The sequence below is a fragment of the Ceratosolen solmsi genome, unplaced genomic scaffold (assembly GCF_000503995.2).
Source record: "Ceratosolen solmsi marchali unplaced genomic scaffold, CerSol_1.0 scaffold13, whole genome shotgun sequence".
Classification (NCBI taxonomy): domain Eukaryota; kingdom Metazoa; phylum Arthropoda; class Insecta; order Hymenoptera; family Agaonidae; genus Ceratosolen; species Ceratosolen solmsi.
Genome location: NW_011948418.1, coordinates 8,627,706 through 8,645,564, shown reverse-complemented (window position 1 = coordinate 8,645,564; position 17,859 = coordinate 8,627,706). Strand labels below are relative to the sequence as shown.

Here is a 17,859-nt window from a genome sequence, read left to right as displayed (position 1 = left end):
TGCAGAATCGCGACTGAGAAGTGTAAAGCGCAGCTTAGCCGTGAAAGTCCGTTGGAATAAGAAGGAGAGCGAGAAAATCATCGACGATAAGAAGAAATTGCGATCCGCGAAGTAGCGATCCCGATTGTAGGAGTGCGTGTGCGCGACATTGAGCCTGTGTTGATGGTCAACCCACGCAGGAGGTACAAAGCAAAATAGAGTCGAAAAACGATTGACCGAGCAGCTGGGGAGAGTTTGTTCCGATCTCGCCACCGACGTCCTCATTCTCGCACTCGCTCGCTCTATCCGCTCGCGACTGCCTCTGGATTTCTCTCTCGGCTCTTCTCTTCTCTTCTAAATCATCACACACGCCCGCGCGTACGCACACACACGTACACACACGCGCGCGCAACTCTCGCTCTCTCGCCCCCCCCCCCACACACACACACTAATCGCCAACCATTGCGACTCGTGAGTTGTTGTTGCATTGAACTACTACTGCTACTGCTAGTGCCACTGCTACTACTGCTACTGCTAGTGCCACTGCTGCTGTTACAGTGTTGTTTTTGCTGTTGTTATCGCTGTCGCTTTATTGCGCTGGTGCAGTCGTAATTTGACGAAATAAACAAAAAATAAATAAATAAATAAATAATAATAAAATAAGGAAGGTTTTGGTGAAACGGGTACACGGATCGTCGAGAACGAGCATCGCTCGAGTGAGAAAAAGGATATTCGCATAATATAGGTAACGCGCGTGAGTGGGAAAGAGATAACAAGATAATAAGAGAACGAGCGTGAGAGATGGATTGATTGATAGAGAGATAGAGTTGGAGAGAGTTAGAGAGTTGGGTGGGGGGTGTCGCGTGAGAGGGTGGGAGGGAGAGAGCGAGCGAGCGAGGGAGCGAGCGCTAGAGGATAAGAGGTGAGAGGCAGAGAAAGACAATCAGAATCCAACTCCAAGGTACTCTTGACGAGTACGGTTCAACAACTAAACAGCACAAAAATAAAAATCTCTAACAGACAAAGAAGACGAAAGTTCATCGGCGTTTTCACGCTCGCCTCGGCCAGTATCTCGTTGCAATTGACCAGCTTTCCATCCTCTCTGGCAAAACCATTTTCCAATGCTCGTCAACCAAGATAGGTAGATAAAAAGCGACGACGAATGAGACGAAATATATCGTTCGTCGTAAAGAGGTGAGCACGACGATTAGGCAGAAAAGCACCGTTGTCCGCACGCTTCGGTGATGACGTGATATCATCATGGTCACAAGAACAGAAGATTTTGTCCTTTAAAGACAATATGTACGTAAAGTGTATATAACCCCTTGTGCAGCTACCTAGGAGGCTTTCTTTTTTTTATACTTTTTATTTTCGTATGCGCATTTTCAGAGTCGATGTCAATAATGTTAATAGTTTATTAATGTATTATTAATATTATTATAAGATCTAATCGCTATTGACAATGTTCTTGATCTATTTAAATTCTATACTATATGGGCTAATCGAATCTAATTACTTATTGTTGACCTTTTTTAGATTTTACTTACAACCTAAAGTTTGACTCGAGCTGGATCGTTATAAAGTCGTATGCTCTTGTGACAACCAAGCAGTGTTTGTGAAAGTACGGTGAGGCAAATGTCTTACTTATTGCTGAGGAAGTAGCTTTAAAAATTCTGAGCTAAATAAAAACGATCGAGCGGTTGAAATAATTCCCACAAAGATGGCAGAGGTTGATCCAGAAACCTTGCTCGAATGGCTAAGCATGGGTCAGGGTGACGAAAGGGATATGCAACTTATAGCTTTGGAGCAATTGTGCATGCTGTTGCTTATGTCGGACAATGTCGATCGCTGTTTCGAAAGGTAACCTATTAAAAATTGTTAGGTTAATTATGTAAACAGATGTTCAATCGATTTGACTTAAAGAATTCATTATTGATTTGATGTTTCAGCTGTCCACCAAGAACATTTCTGCCGGCTTTGTGTCGCATATTTTTGGACGAACTAGCCCCAGACAGTGTTTTAGAAGTAACGGCACGGGCGATTACCTATTATCTCGACGTATCTGCAGAGTGCACTAGGCGAGTGGTTGCTATGGAAGGGGCTATCAAAGCCATTTGCAGTCGACTCTTGTGTGCTGGTCTTGGCTCAAGAGCTAGTCGTGATCTAGCCGAGCAGTGCATCAAGGTTCTTTAAAGTTATTTCCATCCACATTCGTTCGATTATTGCCCGTCTTTATACGTTAGTTGTCAATGAATCGTTACTTGGCATAGATAAAGTAAGCTCGCAACTCGCGCTTATTAGACTCGCTCTCGCATCTATTATTCTCATGCAAATTCTCGCTATCTATATTTATTATTAATCATTAAATTTTTCATTCAAAATTTATTTAATACATTTTTATATGTAGACTCGCCAGGTTTCAATATACCAAAACATATAGAATTGCTTTATACCATCTATTTATATGTAACATATCAAACTCGTAATAAGTACTTTAATAAATTTCAGATTTATTTATTGAAAATTTATTCAACACATTTACACAACTCGTTCTTGTTATTTGCAATCGAGAATATAAAACTCATTTGGGTGTCCGAATGTTTCATCGCATCAAACTCCCAAATACAATAAAACCCAATTAATAATCTTCACAATGAGCAATGCATAATAAATTTTTTAATAAACATTCGATTTATTAAACATTCGTTATTTAGCTGCCTTAAACTTACACATTTTGTCGTAAAAAGATGTGTTAAACATCGGCAATATAAAAAGCGAATGAATTCCGACAATACAACGCGTAATTTGATGTTTGCTCCAGGTTCTGGAACTAGTCTGCGCTCGAGAGGCAGGCGCGGTATTCGATGCCGGGGGCCTCTCCTGCGCTCTCTCCTTCATCCGCGAGCACGGGGCCCAGGTTCATCGCGACACCCTGCACTCGGCAATGGCCGTGGTCTCGCGGCTCTGTGGCAAGGTCGAGCCCCAGGACAAATCGTTGCCGGACTGCGTCGAGGCCCTCTCGACGCTTCTACGACACGAGGACGCCCACGTGGCCGACGGGGCTCTGCGCTGTTTCGCCTCCTTGGCCGATCGGTTCTCCAGACGCGGCACCGACCCTGCGCCCCTCGCCTGCAACGGCCTCGTGTCCGAGCTGCTCTACAGGTGATTGATTGCTCAATCTTAATCCGTTCACTGCTTAATCTGTCGCCCGATTAATCAAGGATATCTCGAGTCTATGAAGATTTACCCAATCTACAGTTATTTAGCTGGTTGTATCACTAACCTCCTGAGGCCCTTTACGCGCGACTAGCCAATAACCTTTATCGCAATGAAAAGAGATTACACCCCACCTCACCCCACTCCATCCTACCACACCACACCACACCGATAATGATAAAGATAATAGAGACGATAACATGACACATGAAGTGACGCGATGGATTTTTTTTCCTCCACCAGACTGTCGAACGCGGCAGGACCAACGTCATCGGTAAACAGTACTCCTGGGAATGTGAAGACTCCGTCGACTCCAGGCGTAACCTCGTCGTCGATCCCGGCCTCCGAGGTGAAGTCCTGCGCCTCAGTCTCCACAATCATCAGTCTCCTGTCGACCTTGAGTCGGGGCTCGGCCTCGATAACGTACGATCTGCTGCGCTCGGAGCTGCCAGACGCGATCGAGAAGGCACTGAAGGGTGACGAGCGCTGCGCCCTGGACTCGATGCGCTTGGTGGATCTGCTGCTGGTACTATTGTTCGAGGGCCGCTCAGCCTTGGGCCGGGCGAATGCGAGTGCTGGCTCCTCGGGACCCCTACTTCCGAGGCTGAGGCGGTTGGACAGCGCGGGCGAGAAGAGCCACAGGCAGCTTATCGATTGCATACGCTCGAAGGACACGGACGCGCTCATCGAGGCGATCGAGTCTGGCGGTATCGAGGTGAACTTCATGGATGACGTCGGGCAGACCCTCCTTAATTGGGCCTCGGCCTTCGGCACCCAGGAGATGGTCGAGTTCCTCTGCGACAAGGGCGCGGACGTTAATAAGGGCCAGCGCTCCTCGAGCCTCCATTATGCCGCGTGCTTCGGCAGGCCGGCCATCGCCAAGGTCCTCCTGAGACACGGAGCGAATCCAGATCTGCGGGACGAGGACGGCAAGACGCCCCTTGATAAGGCACGAGAGCGCATCGACGAAGGCCACCGCGAGGTCGCGGCGATACTCCAATCGCCGGGCGAGTGGATGCTACCGCCCGCCGGCCAAGACGATCGCAAGCACGAGAGCGACGTGAAGGAATTCGCGGAACCCAAGGGCGACCCGGAAATGGCACCCGTCTATCTCAAGCGGCTTCTGCCCGTTTTCTGCTCGACCTTCCAGTCGACGATGCTGCCGAGTGTCCGCAAGGCCAGCCTCAGTCTCATCCGAAAGATGGTTCATTACATACAACCGGAGCTTCTCGCGGAGACCTGCGGCGCCGACAATACGACCGGCTGTGGCGCCATGCTCGTCGAGGTCATCGCCAACGTCCTTGACAACGAGGTGAGTCTCGCGAGAGATCGCGTTTACCGGCGACTCACTTCTTTTTAAGAATTACGCAAGCGAGTGATGCTCTCGTATATTTTTTAACAAACGCGCATATACTCATGGCCTCGGGATTCTGTCGGCAGGAGTATGATATAAAAGCAAGTGTCCCGTCGTCGATGATGGTGTCGCCGCAGCCTCCGTATGTCGAACCGTTTATCGGCCCCAAAATGCCATTTTCATCGCGCAAGTTTTCCCAGTACTACATTGTCGCCAAGACGGTAACGTCGGCCCAACTTCTTCTTTCTTGTTATATGCTCTTTGCTCTTGTTCTTGTTCTGTGAGATAAGTTTATTATTATTATTTTTTTTTCTTTCTCTCTCTTCATTTCTTAACCAAAGCTAACTTCAACAGACCTCCATCGACCTTTGATTTTGCTTTATCAATTTATAGAAAATGAGCCGTTTATTTACAAAATTATCATTGTTCATTTATTAATGCGTGGTGATCTAACGAATGTAACCAGCCTTTGTTTGACATTAAATTTGCACTAGTAGATTCCACTGGTAAGGAAATCTTGTATGTTAAGTTTGCTTATCAATGATAAATCAGAGTACTCAATGCTTACCGATAGGAGATGGTCTATAAAGGTACATATACATTTGTTATCACTTTTAACACACACACACACACACACACACACACACACAAAACCAACCAAAGAGAGTCTGACTTCCAAAAACCATGACTGGAGTCTCGGCGTTGCAATATAATTAAGTGTAACTGACACCAACATCCCACCAGCGTTTATTTCACTAGATTTATTTACATTTCTAATAATTTAATTAAAGCGTTTTCATAAATGTCGTCTAATTTAGTTAATGCCTTATTAACATTGCCATCACCATTGGATAAAAAAGAAAGTACATAATAGTAATGAGTCGCCTTCTTTGGAACGTCGATAACAGGAGGACGAGGACGGGCACTTGGTCGTTCTCCAAATGATACAAGACTTGATGGTAAAGGGTAAGGACGAGTTTCTCGAGCACTTTGCTCGACTCGGGGTCTTCTCGAAGGTGGGCGCATTGGCAGGACCTCAAGATGTCCCAATCGAGCCCGAAGCCGAGCCCAGCAGCAGCAGTAACATCAGTAACAGCAACAGCAATAGCAACAGCAACATCAACAGCAACAGTAACAGCAACAACAACAGCAACGGCAACAGCAATAGCAACAGCAACAGCAACAACAGCACAGTGACAGTCACCGGTGACGAGTTGAAAATCGAAGACGCCAAGGAGTTGCTGATCGGCAAGGCGTATCACTGGAGGGACTGGTGCGTTTGTCGAGGTCGGGATTGTCTTTACGTCTGGTCGGATGCCGCGGCCCTGGAATTGTCCAACGGCAGCAACGGCTGGTTCAGGTTCATCCTGGACGGAAAGCTCGCCACGATGTATTCTAGTGGGAGCCCAGAGGGTGGCACCGATACCGGCAATGGTAACGTTTCGTAATTTTATTTCTTTATCGTGTCTTGTGAGTATCGTAACGCAAGAGTAATACGACTTGCGACTGAGCGTGATGTGAAAATTAATGTGACTGTTTGATTAATCGATTGGCCAAGACATTAATCCCTATGTCTTTAATGGAGCGTATTTTAATATTGACAAAATCAATTTAGAATTATTATTAATTATTTGTTTAATATTCTTTAATTTTCATTTTTTTTTTCCTATCTTTTTTTTTAATTTTCTAATTTTTAATTTTTATTCGCCTTGCCCGTACAATGTTCATACTAATGCTCATAAGAATAATATAAAAATGTTTTTATGGAAATGGATAATATACTCGAAAGTATTTATCATAACCTGGCAAATCTCAAAAATTTGTAATCCCATAGTTCGATATGAACTATTTAAATATTTACTTTTGCAGGTATAGACTAACATCTATTCTGGAACAATAAGCTCCAGCTTATTCATACATTAAGGTTTTCTTTTAATTATCATTATTATTGTTTTAATTTATACATTTTTAATATATTCAATAAATGATTAAAAAAAAAAAAAAAATCATGAATTTTCACATCATATATTAACGATGCATTTGCTCAGCTTTTATCGGCTTTCGATCACGAAATGAAATTTAATTTTTCAATAAAAACATGAAAAAAACATATTTTATTATATTTGTGTCTAACATCGTTGTGTAATTCAGTATATTTTTTTTAGCACTTTTAAATTCACTGCATTGTTTCCTCTCTTCCTCTCCCTTCTCTCTCTCTCTCTCTCTCTCTCTCTCTCTCTCTCTCTCTGTATATATATATATATATATATATATATATATATGAATCTTTTCTCAGCTTTCTAATTCTTTCTAATATTATATCTTTATCTTTACTAAATTTATTTATTTTTACTCTTTTTATTTTCTTATTTTCTCTTTTTATTTTCTTATTTATATATATATATATATATATATAAAAGAATCGTAAGGTAAATAATATTTTACAAACTTTCAACAGGAAAGGGAGGGAGGAATACCGAGTCACTTACTACCGAAGGTTAGTACGATTTTTAACCATTTCACGTCCAATACAGTAAAATTCTATTACAATAACAATAAACGAAATATCAGTAATAGCTATTAATGCAAATATTTCATCAAAATCACCATTTGCAGAAAATCGTGGAGAATTTTTGGAAAAATTGCAGCGGGCCCGTACTCAAGTGAAGCCAAATTCCGTCAGTCAACCGATTCTTTCGCGTCCTGGATCAACGAGATTAGTTATAGGCAATTGGGCACTTTCCAGTAAGAAGGAAAGCGAACTTTGTATTCATAACAGCGATGGCCAACAACAAGCTACTATTTTACGTGAGGATTTACCGGGTTTTATTTTTGAATCGAATCGAGGAACGAAGCATTCGTTCACGGCCGAGACAAGTCTTGGTAAGTTCACGTCGACACTACACCGTAAAAATAACGCGTTTTCCTACATGATTAATTCATTATTTTCATGAGAGTATTTAGTTCCTCGTTAAATTTGGCCCTCTCATTAGAAGCACCAGTTCAGCAAATAATTAGCAAAGTAAAACTGTTGCCACTTAAATTCACCTTGACATTAATGTCTAAATCAGCTGCTGAACAACAGACGGCTGAAACATAAAAGAAAGTGTTTACTTATAGGTCCAGAGTTTGCCGCTGGTTGGGCCGGGAAGCGCGGCAAGCGATTACGATCTAAGATCGAAGCCATAAAGCAGAAAGTGAAAATCCAAGCTCAAGATATTTACGAGTGTTATTTTAAAGCAGCGCAAGCACAGCCTCGCGGCGTCGTTGCCAAACTCGGGGCAATCGTCGTACAAATTGAAAAGGCGTGTCACAAGCAACAGCAGCAGTCCGGGAGTCGCGAGTGGCGCGCAATATTGCAAGGCGCCCTCGACGAGCTAAAAGTTTTGTTGAACGAGGAAGGAAAGGTTTCAGCTTACGAATTGCATTCAAGTGGTCTTATTCAAGCGCTTTTGGCGCTACTGGCCGCACCGCCCAATACTAGCGCCCAACATCTATCACCTCGAATGAATAAGCTAAGGTTGCAGAGGATAGCTGTTTTTAAAAGTTGTTTTCAAACAAGGGATACCACAATGGCCGATAATTTCGCCAAGGTCCTTGTTCAAAAGCTCGTATCCGTATTAGAGTCCATCGAAAAGTTGCCCGTTTATTTATACGATACACCGGGATCCGGATATGGTTTACAGGTAGATTATACTCTCTGACGTAGCTTATACATATATATAATATTATAATATCGACTTATCGATATTTCTTGTTTTATAATTTACTTTATTTATGCGTAGATTTTAACAAGACGGCTAAGGTTTCGATTGGAAAAGGCTGCGGGCGAGAGCGCCTTAATAGATAGAACTGGCAGGAATCTCAAAATGGAACCGCTTAGTACCATACAGCAATTAGAAAATCATTTGCTAAAAATGGTCGCCAAACAGTGGCACGATCACGATAGAGCAACATTTACTTTTGTTAAAAAATTAAAGGAAGCAAATAGATTAACCTTCAAGTATCAGCATGATTTTGATGAAAATGGAGTCTTGTATTGGATAGGAACAAATGCAAAGTAAGACGATGAAAAGTAAACATATATATATTCAGGAGTTGCTATTGAATTCTCATATCTCGTAAAATATTTCACAATGTAAAATTCCATAAGAAAGACTTAACAGAGTTATGTTAACTTAAAGACTTAACAAACTTACATAAGAAAAACTTAATTAATTAATTAATTAATTAATTAGTTAGTTATTCATCTTATCTCTATATTCGCATGTCTCTTTCAGAATCTGTCCCGAGTGGGTGAATCCTGGCCAATACGGTCTTGTCGTAATTACTTCGAGCGACGGTCGTAATTTACCATACGGACACCTTGAAGATATTCTTAGTCGAGATCCGTCCGCTATGAATTGTCACACCAATGACGATAAAAGGGCTTGGTTCTCCATAGACTTAGGAGTTTGGATTATACCGACCGCTTATACTTTAAGACACGCGAGAGGCTACGGTAAAAGTGCTTTAAGAAATTGGATGCTTCAGGTAAATATAATTGACATAGCTTAACGCTCCACAAGCTAAGATATGTACATACATGCACACATATACGTTTACAAATATACTGTATCATAAAAAGTTTTTAAATAATCGTTCATAAGAAGGTGTATCATTTCTTTGTACTTGTCAGTTGTGTATTGTCGGGCCACGAAATTCCTTTCACTTGAGAGACGCTGACGCTGTCATTTTCTATTCTGTTTAGGCATCGAGAGACGGTTTCAATTGGATAACGCTTTATACTCACGTAGAGGATTGCTCGCTGAATGAGCCTGGTAGTACATCAACGTGGACACTAGAGCCAGGACTAATTAGTGAAGAATCTCAGGGCTGGCGTCACTTGAGATTACAGCAGACGGGTAAAAACGCCTCCGGTCAAACCCATTACCTATCGGTATCGGGTTTCGAGGTTTACGGAGAGGTTACGGGTGTATGCGAAGACTTAGGTCGCGCTGCCAAGGAAGCCGAGGCCTGCGTGCGCAGGCAAAGGCGATTAATCAGATCTCAAATATTGCGGCATTTGATTGCTGGAGCAAGGGTGGGACGGGGTCTCGATTGGAAATGGAGAGATCAGGATGGAGTACCACCAGGTTAATAAAACACTTTTTAACATTAATTTTATGCCGTATAATTTGTTATTACAATAATGCAGTCGTAATGCAGTCGTACATGCAGTCGTACATGCAAACATTATAATAAATTAATAATCTAGCTTTGAATGATTTTTATGAACGATAAATAAATATAAATTGATAACAAATAAATTGATAAGATCCATAAACAATTTGCGTGATAAATTAAGTTTACTAAATTAATCGTTATAAAATTGTAAAGTATATGTAAAAGTGCGACTGACGATAAGATTGTATTTGTAAGTTACACGAAAACTTGTGTAAAGATTGAAAATGTTGGCATAATCGTTTGCCCTGTGTAGGTGAAGGAACTGTGACTGGAGAGCTCCACAATGGTTGGATCGACGTTACGTGGGACAATGGGTGTTCAAATTCTTATCGCATGGGTGCGGAGGGAAAGTACGATCTCAGATTGGTTTGCATAAGTGGTAGCACGAGCATCGAATCGTCAGCTGACAATAATACGAAATGCAAAAATGGCACTGGAGTCTTAACGGGGCGCAAGTCCAACAGTACGCCTAGTTTACCCGATTACTGTACGGATACGGGAATTCGCTGCTCCGTCGCTTCGACCGATCAAGCAGGGAGCGCCGATAATCTTGCGGCAAAAGTAAATTGATTATGAATCCTTAATCGATAAAGTGTCGTTCTCCAATCAAACATTAATATTCGTACAATATTCCTCTCGCTTTAGCAGGCAGCTGAATCAATTGCGGAAAGTGTCCTTTCGGTGGCCCGTACCGAAGCCGTGGTAGCCGTGACCGGGGAAAGCGGCGTTAATTCAACGGGGGAACTGTCGGTTGTGCTGCATCCGCGGCCGGACACTACAACAGTAACGAGCGATTTAGCAACGATCGTCGAAAGCTTGGCTTTAAATACCGATTGTCCGTCGGCCACGTCTGGCAATGGCAACAGCAATCGAACGTCAAACAGCTCAAAACCTCTGCTCTCGACTGTTCGCGGTGGTAACAAGGTAGAGAGAATAATGCTCGAAGCTACTACCGAGGCGCATGAATTAGCGATATTAGCAACTATTCGCCTATTAAGGTGTCGTCTTTTCTCATTTGCATCGTGCATGCCAATTTGCATTATAGAGACTTGCGCATTCGGCGTGGCAATAAAACGGCAGCGATGAATATATTGAACGTTGAAAGATCCTCGACTATTATCACTTTACTTTATGTGAAACGTTTATGTGAATTTGGATTTTCAGCCGGCGAGTGGTTTCTTCAGTCTCGAAGCAGTTGAAGTACTGGATCGAATGCGCGAGGGAGCGGACAGATTGCGAAATAATACCAATAGTTTTTTAAGTGGCGAGCTACTTGGCCTAGTCCCAGTGAGGATCAGCGTGTCCGGTGAAGCTGATGAGAATTCCACAAGAATACGACCCGCCCCGAGAAATCACGCGTCCACGGCTACGGCTATAAACGCGGCCAATATCACGACCACCGGTCTCAGCGAAGGTAAGGAAAGACCTTGGAGTCGACCTGTCGCTAACTCGCGCAGCAATCTTTATTCCTTTTCTCTCTCTCTCTCTCTCTCTCTCTCTCTCTATCTATCTATCTATCTCTATCTATCTATCTATCTCTATCTATCTATCTACCTCTATCTATCTATCTATCTCTATCTATCTATCTCTATCTTTACACGTGTTTTGTAAAGTTCAAGCTGCGACGCTTATTTCATCGTTCTTTGTCTTTTCTTTCTTTTTTCTCTCTGTAATTTATTCTTTTGCACGGTGATGCGATGTGTAGGTTCGAAGGACTGCTGCCCACGCGACAAAGAAGCAAGCTCGTCGTCGCAGAATAGCGCGGCTGGATGCCCCGTCGTCGTTACCACCAATCCCATGTCCGTGTCAGTGCCGAATCTTGCTTGTAGTGACACTATAAACAATACCCTGGAACCAGTAGCAGCATCCGGTTTGTTAGAAACTTTCGCTGCAATGGCCCGCAGGCGAACATTAGGTTAGTGTGGAATAGTTTTCGTAAGAAGACGTTGGATATGATCGAATGTCACTACTCATCATCGAATTAAAATAGTTATAAAGCAGAGAAAATTTGCGCAGTTTTTTTTTTTTTTTTTTTTTTTTTTTTTTTTTTATTGGCTAGACCATGTTATCTTAACCGAACGAGCCTCTATGATTTATCTATCATTTCGTTACGCATATTAAATTAAGAATCGTAAAAATGACCGAAGCGAGCCAAACATCGATAAAAAATAATTAAAAAAAGAAAAAAAAAATTAACTTATTTAAGCTAACTGAAGTATTATTAACGTTATTATTCTTATATCATGTAATTGTGCAGTTTTATCATTTGGCCAGTGCATAACATACAACATTTTATACAACGTTAAAAAATAATTATCAAATAGTACAATAAGCGTATGTCGATGTTAATTTACATGCGTATTAATTAATTTGTCGGTTAATAATTGCCTTGTAGGTCCAGCCGCTAGTCAACATATAGCATCAAATACCATAACCAGTTCAAATTCGCGAGGATCAAACCCCGTTTCCAGTTTGGTCAGATTGGCTCTGAGTTCAAATTTTCCAAGCGGACTCCTTGGCACCGCACAAAGCTATCCAAGCTTAACCAGCAGCAACCAAATTTCAGGTACAACCAACTGTTCGGGAGCCGTTGGTAGCGGTGGCCTTGGACAAGCTCTTACGATGTCCTTGACCAGTACTAGCAGCGACAGTGAATTGGTAAGTGGGACGACGAGGCCAATTTTAAAAGGAACCGTCAGCTGTAATGTGCCATCGTAATGAAATATATTCGATTACAGTTGAAAGTATAGTTTTTAATGTAATTAATCGCTCTTGTTTTTTCGTTTTTCTTCCTTTTCATTAAATCACTGTTGAAATTAAGATAAAGAAAGCCAAAGTCCGAAGATGTTAGCGGTGTCTTTCGTTTCATTCAATTTACGTGAATTCAAATCACTCCTCGCCACCGCCGCCGCCGCCGCCGCCTCCTCCTCCTCCTCCTCCTCCTCCTCCTCCTCCTCCCCCCTCCCCCCATCTCCCTATTTTTAAACAATTTATTATAAATCAATTTATATAAACGGTTGCTCGATAAAATGAGTGGTCGTGATTGGTAAACTTTTCACGATCTAAAATTACAAATAAAAATATCAATCGACTGCTATTGCAGGTGAGTCTTGAAGAGTTCTTAGAAGCGTGCGGAGAAGTTACATTATCGGGTGTGGGGACACGCACCGGTGGTGGCCCCACACTTCTTACGGAATTAGAAGACGATGAAGATGGTGTTTTGGCCGAGGAGGAGGACGACAACGATGAGAACGATGAACAAGTAATTTACACGATAGTTCAGTTTATTTACGTATCCATTTATACTAAGAAAATGGTGATTTTTATAATAATAAGTTTTTAATTTTCAAGGAGGTGGATGACGACGAGGAGAACGAGGAGGATGGCGGCGATGAAGGCGAATTCCAAGAAGTAATGGTCAATCGCAATTTACTCGCTGCGTTTATGGAAGAGCAGGCAGCGCCAGCGAGTAGCAAGAGACGAGCCTGGGACGATGAGTTTATATTGAAACGTCAATTTTCCGCGCTGATCCCAGCCTTCGATCCGCGACCCGGGAGGACGAATGTCAATCAAGTAATAGTCGCTACCTAACCAATACTCACACCAATCGGCGTGCCATTATCACGCTGTCGTTAAATAATATCGTCCTCGTTATTTCGCAGACAACGGATCTGGAAATTTCTCCGCCGGGTAGCGAGCCCAGGATAACAACGCACGTCGGCTCATCGACAACGACTGGCCCAAAGCTATTGCTTTCCTTGAAAGGGCCTGGCCTACCGGGAGTTCCTGATGTTGAGATACCGCTGGCTGAGCCGCACACTAGCATCTTCCAATCTGTACAGCAATTAATGCAGCTCGCTGAATTGGGAAGTAAGCAAGAGAGGCTGAGGAGAATATGGGAGCCAATATACACGTGAGTAACGCGTCACAATTCGTTACCTGGACGATTGATTAAGAATGCGAGTGCGACGAATAAGCCAAGCCATAAGTAATACCAATCGATTGAAATTTAATTGACAATAATTCTGCTTTCCCAGCATAATATACAAAGAGGCTAAAGAAGACGACTTGTCGGGTCGGACAACTCCAATAGCAAATTTGTACACTCGCAATATTAACCAAAACACGAACGGCTGCACCGTCGAGGACGTGTTGCAGTTGCTGCGTCACGTGTATGTGCTGGGTAGTGGTGGCAATGCGGGCAATCTTAACAGTAGCAAAGCGATGCAGACGCAGCAGGACGACAATATCGATCACAACTGGGTGCACCCGGACGACTTTACCTCAAAGAAGATCACAAACAAGATCGCCCAGCAGATCCAAGATCCGCTAGCTCTCGCTGCCGGGGCTTTACCAAGCTGGTGCGAGGAACTCGCCAGGAGTTGTCCTTTCCTACTCCCTTTCGAGACGCGTCGTCTCTACTTCAGTTGCACGGCCTTCGGGGCCTCGCGTTCGATCGTCTGGCTACAGACGCAACGTGACGCGGTCCTCGAGAGGCAGCGCGCGCCCGGACTTAGCCCGCGACGAGACGACGTGCACGAATTTCGCGTCGGTAGGCTGAAACACGAGCGCGTTAGTGTGCCGAGAGGCGACAAACTTTTGGATTGGGCCGAGCAAGTACTCAAGGTAAAACTTCAACGATTTTAAACTCTTTGTAATGATAGTTGGCTAATTTATTTCTCATTACTCTTTTTTATCTTGAAATTCATTGCAATTTGACTATTGTTATTGCTATTGTTATAATAAATACCATTCACAAGGGCGTTAATTATTATATCAATTGTTTATAATCCATCCGATCGATCCATCCATACCTTCCTGTCAGTTGTTTATGATAATGAAGTAGCAAGCTCGTCGATACGATAACGATACTTTGTTTCTCATAATTCGTGCATTATTGTGCGCAGGTACACGCAAATCGCAAAAGCATACTCGAAGTGGAGTTCGTCGGTGAAGAGGGTACGGGCTTGGGTCCGACCCTCGAGTTTTTCGCCCTCGTTGCGGCGGAACTTCAGCGCAAGGATTTGGGCTTATGGCTGTGCGACGACGAGGATTCTCGCGTGGACCATGAAACGCGTTTCGGCTCGGAGGATGGCGGCGAGCGTCAGCGCTCCGTGGGCTACTACGTGACGCGTCCGAGCGGATTATTTCCCGCGCCACTTCCACAGAGCTCCGAGGCCTGTGACAGAGCAACGCGCTACTTTTGGTTCCTCGGCGTGTTCCTGGCGAAGGTATTACAGGACAATCGGCTGGTAGACTTGCCTCTATCCCGTCCGTTCTTGAAGCTCATGTGTCGGGGTGACATTACGAACAACGTTAACGAGAGAATTGGCTTGACGACGTCGAACGTCGCTACGCAAGAAAGTATGTCGTCGAGTATGACGAGTAGCTTTATATCGGAAGAAGGAGAGCAAGACGAGAATAAGGTACGTCAGGCTCGTGCTTCATCCTCACGTTGCCAAATAATTTCTGCTCCCGATTGACATTGTTATTAATAATTACTTATAATTTGCGTCATCGACACGAGGCATATAGTTAATTATCTTTTCTGCAACAGGATGGTTTTAATCTTGAGCCAGTACCTTGGTACGATGGTATTCTCGACATCAACGACCTTGCTTTGGTCGATCCTGTTAGAGGGGAATTCTTAAAGGAAATTCAGGGTTTGATAACTAAGCGTGAGCGGGCTATTTCGGAAGGACATTCATCCTCCGCGGAAGATAATTTTATCGGAGAAACATTATATATTTCACATCCTTCTGGAACGTCTGTACCCATTGAGGACTTAGCTTTATCAATGACCTATTCGCCTAGCTCAAAAGTATTTAAATACGATTATATGGAATTGAAGGAAGGTGGTGTAGATATTCCGATTACGATAGAAAACGCTAAGGAGTATACCGAAATTACGACTAATTATTGCTTCGACCGTGGTATTGCTAGGCAACTCGAAGCCTTTAGGGCAGGTTTCTCTAAAGTCTTTCCCATGGAAAAATTATACGCCTTTAGTCCTGAAGAAGTTAAGGCTATGCTTTGCGGTGAACAAAATCCACAATGGACTAGAGAAGATTTATTAAATTATACAGAGCCAAAATTAGGTTATACCAGAGAAAGGTAACCCTTAAACAATGTATTATTTTACTATATTATAATTTAATGAGAAGCATTAATAAATTAAAAATTCTTCCCTTAGTCCTGGATTCCAGAGATTTATCAATGTTCTGCTATCGCTCAATGGTCTAGAGAGAAAAGCTTTTCTACAATTTGCTACGGGTTGTTCTGCATTGCCACCAGGTGGATTGTGCAATTTACATCCTAGATTGACAGTTGTACGAAAAGTTGACGCTGGTTCTGGAGGTTATCCATCGGTTAATACTTGTGTACATTATTTGAAGCTGCCCGAGTATCCGACAGAAGAAATTCTCAAAGAACGACTTTTGGCTGCTACTCGTGAAAGGGGTTTTCATTTAAATTGAAAACTTTTCTGTGTAAACATTGTTATAATTTTAATAATAATAGAAGTGTTGGGTGATCATTTTGTATATCTTTGAGAGAGAATAGAATATAATATAAAGTATAAAGTATAAAGAGTTATGTCAAGTTCTGCTTTTTAACTTGATGTATGATGTATGTTTATGTGCATTCGCATGCAGAAGCATATTTTACAAACTAATTTTTCCTAATCGTCTGATTCAACTGTGTCCAACAATAATAATGTATTATTTGGTGTGTACGTATTGGGAAACTGTTAATAGCGGCAAGCTATGTAGTTGGTGATTTTTCTACGCTTGCGAAAATAACTACAAACCATGAGACTCGTCCACATTACTACCTAATAGTCGATTTATAATTAATTTTTGTAAAATATCACGACCATTGTCTACATACCCTCCTATTGCTGATTCTATGCTTACTTCTAATAATAGAATACGAACGTTTATTACCTATTTGAATGACTTAACAATTATTAAAACAAAAAACAAACAAAAAAAAAAACAAAATGTTATATTAAATAGTTAATATAATAGAAAACAAAAGTGATGAAAGCTAGGTATTAAACATCACAGTGATGATTATCAAATAACCGCAAAGATGTTACCAGACCAAGCTCGTGTGTTTCAAGTCTCGATAAATCATTACACAGTCGATAATTGTGACTAATATTATAATAAAATTATATTAAATATGTGTAATGTAAAATTTTTTAGTCATCAGAAAAGTAGTATTGGAATAGGCTAATACTATTAAATGCTACTCCTTATCTTTATAAAGGTTATTATTTATAAATCTATAATGAAAATGGGGTTGACAAAAGTAGGTATACCAGCATCAAGTGCGTCAACATTTACTATGTTGAAAATGTGATGAAAATTATACAAGCGTTCGAGAAAGTAAAAGAGAATATTAATACATCGTCTGCGATAAAAATTATTGCTAATATGGTGATGTAAATTATTATCATCAATACTGTTGTATCAAATTTTAGGGGGAGGGGGGAGGGGGGGGAGGAGGAGGTAACGAATAAATGGAAATATGTTATCGACAAATACTATTATTTTAGTTACTATAAGTTACTTTTGTACATAGTTAATATAGACAAGCATCTTTAGTCGGAAATAAATTAGAAATATTGAACTAACTATTGTCAATGTAAACTATCCACAATGGACTACATACATTCCTCGACCATACCTCTATTATCATTTTAAGTCTTACACCTTATTTGCCTCATATCGTTCAAATAACACATCTATATAATTATAATAATGATAGATCTACAAGAATGATTATAGATAGAATACTTTGCATTAAATCAATTAATATTATAGTACAATATTTGATATAAAAGTAAAAAATATTAATAAATATACGGAGAATATGTAAAACTGATGAAAACATACGTTTACAATCACTATATTATTTGAATAGATAAAAATTCATTTTCTTAATAAACAAATTATAAATCAGTATATGTAATGTAGAATGAAATTCAATAATCTTGACAATGGATTTAAGGATTTAATTAAAGATTAAAATCTTTAATCTTAAAAATATTTATACTTAAAAAAAAATGATCAAATTAG

At 41.5% G+C, this 17,859-nt stretch overlaps 1 protein-coding gene across 1 annotated transcript; it reads left to right on the top strand.

Annotated features, from left to right (window-relative positions):
• Nucleotides 1-917: 917 nt before the first annotated feature.
• On the top strand, nucleotides 918-17,238 carry Ufd4 (ubiquitin fusion-degradation 4-like). The gene is made up of 26 exons (XM_011497104.1): nucleotides 918-1,281; nucleotides 1,516-1,839; nucleotides 1,929-2,163; nucleotides 2,801-3,141; nucleotides 3,439-4,507; nucleotides 4,636-4,770; nucleotides 5,458-5,629; nucleotides 5,744-5,983; nucleotides 7,008-7,046; nucleotides 7,166-7,432; nucleotides 7,670-8,235; nucleotides 8,335-8,609; nucleotides 8,830-9,082; nucleotides 9,300-9,684; nucleotides 10,029-10,336; nucleotides 10,421-10,699; nucleotides 10,940-11,189; nucleotides 11,481-11,690; nucleotides 12,171-12,433; nucleotides 12,879-13,037; nucleotides 13,127-13,348; nucleotides 13,438-13,688; nucleotides 13,813-14,401; nucleotides 14,683-15,201; nucleotides 15,333-15,889; nucleotides 15,969-17,238. Exons 2-26 carry the CDS (start codon nucleotides 1,700-1,702, stop codon nucleotides 16,249-16,251), a joined length of 8,007 nt encoding a protein of 2,668 aa, XP_011495406.1. The 5' UTR covers nucleotides 918-1,281; nucleotides 1,516-1,699; the 3' UTR covers nucleotides 16,252-17,238.
• Nucleotides 17,239-17,859: the final 621 nt, after the last annotated feature.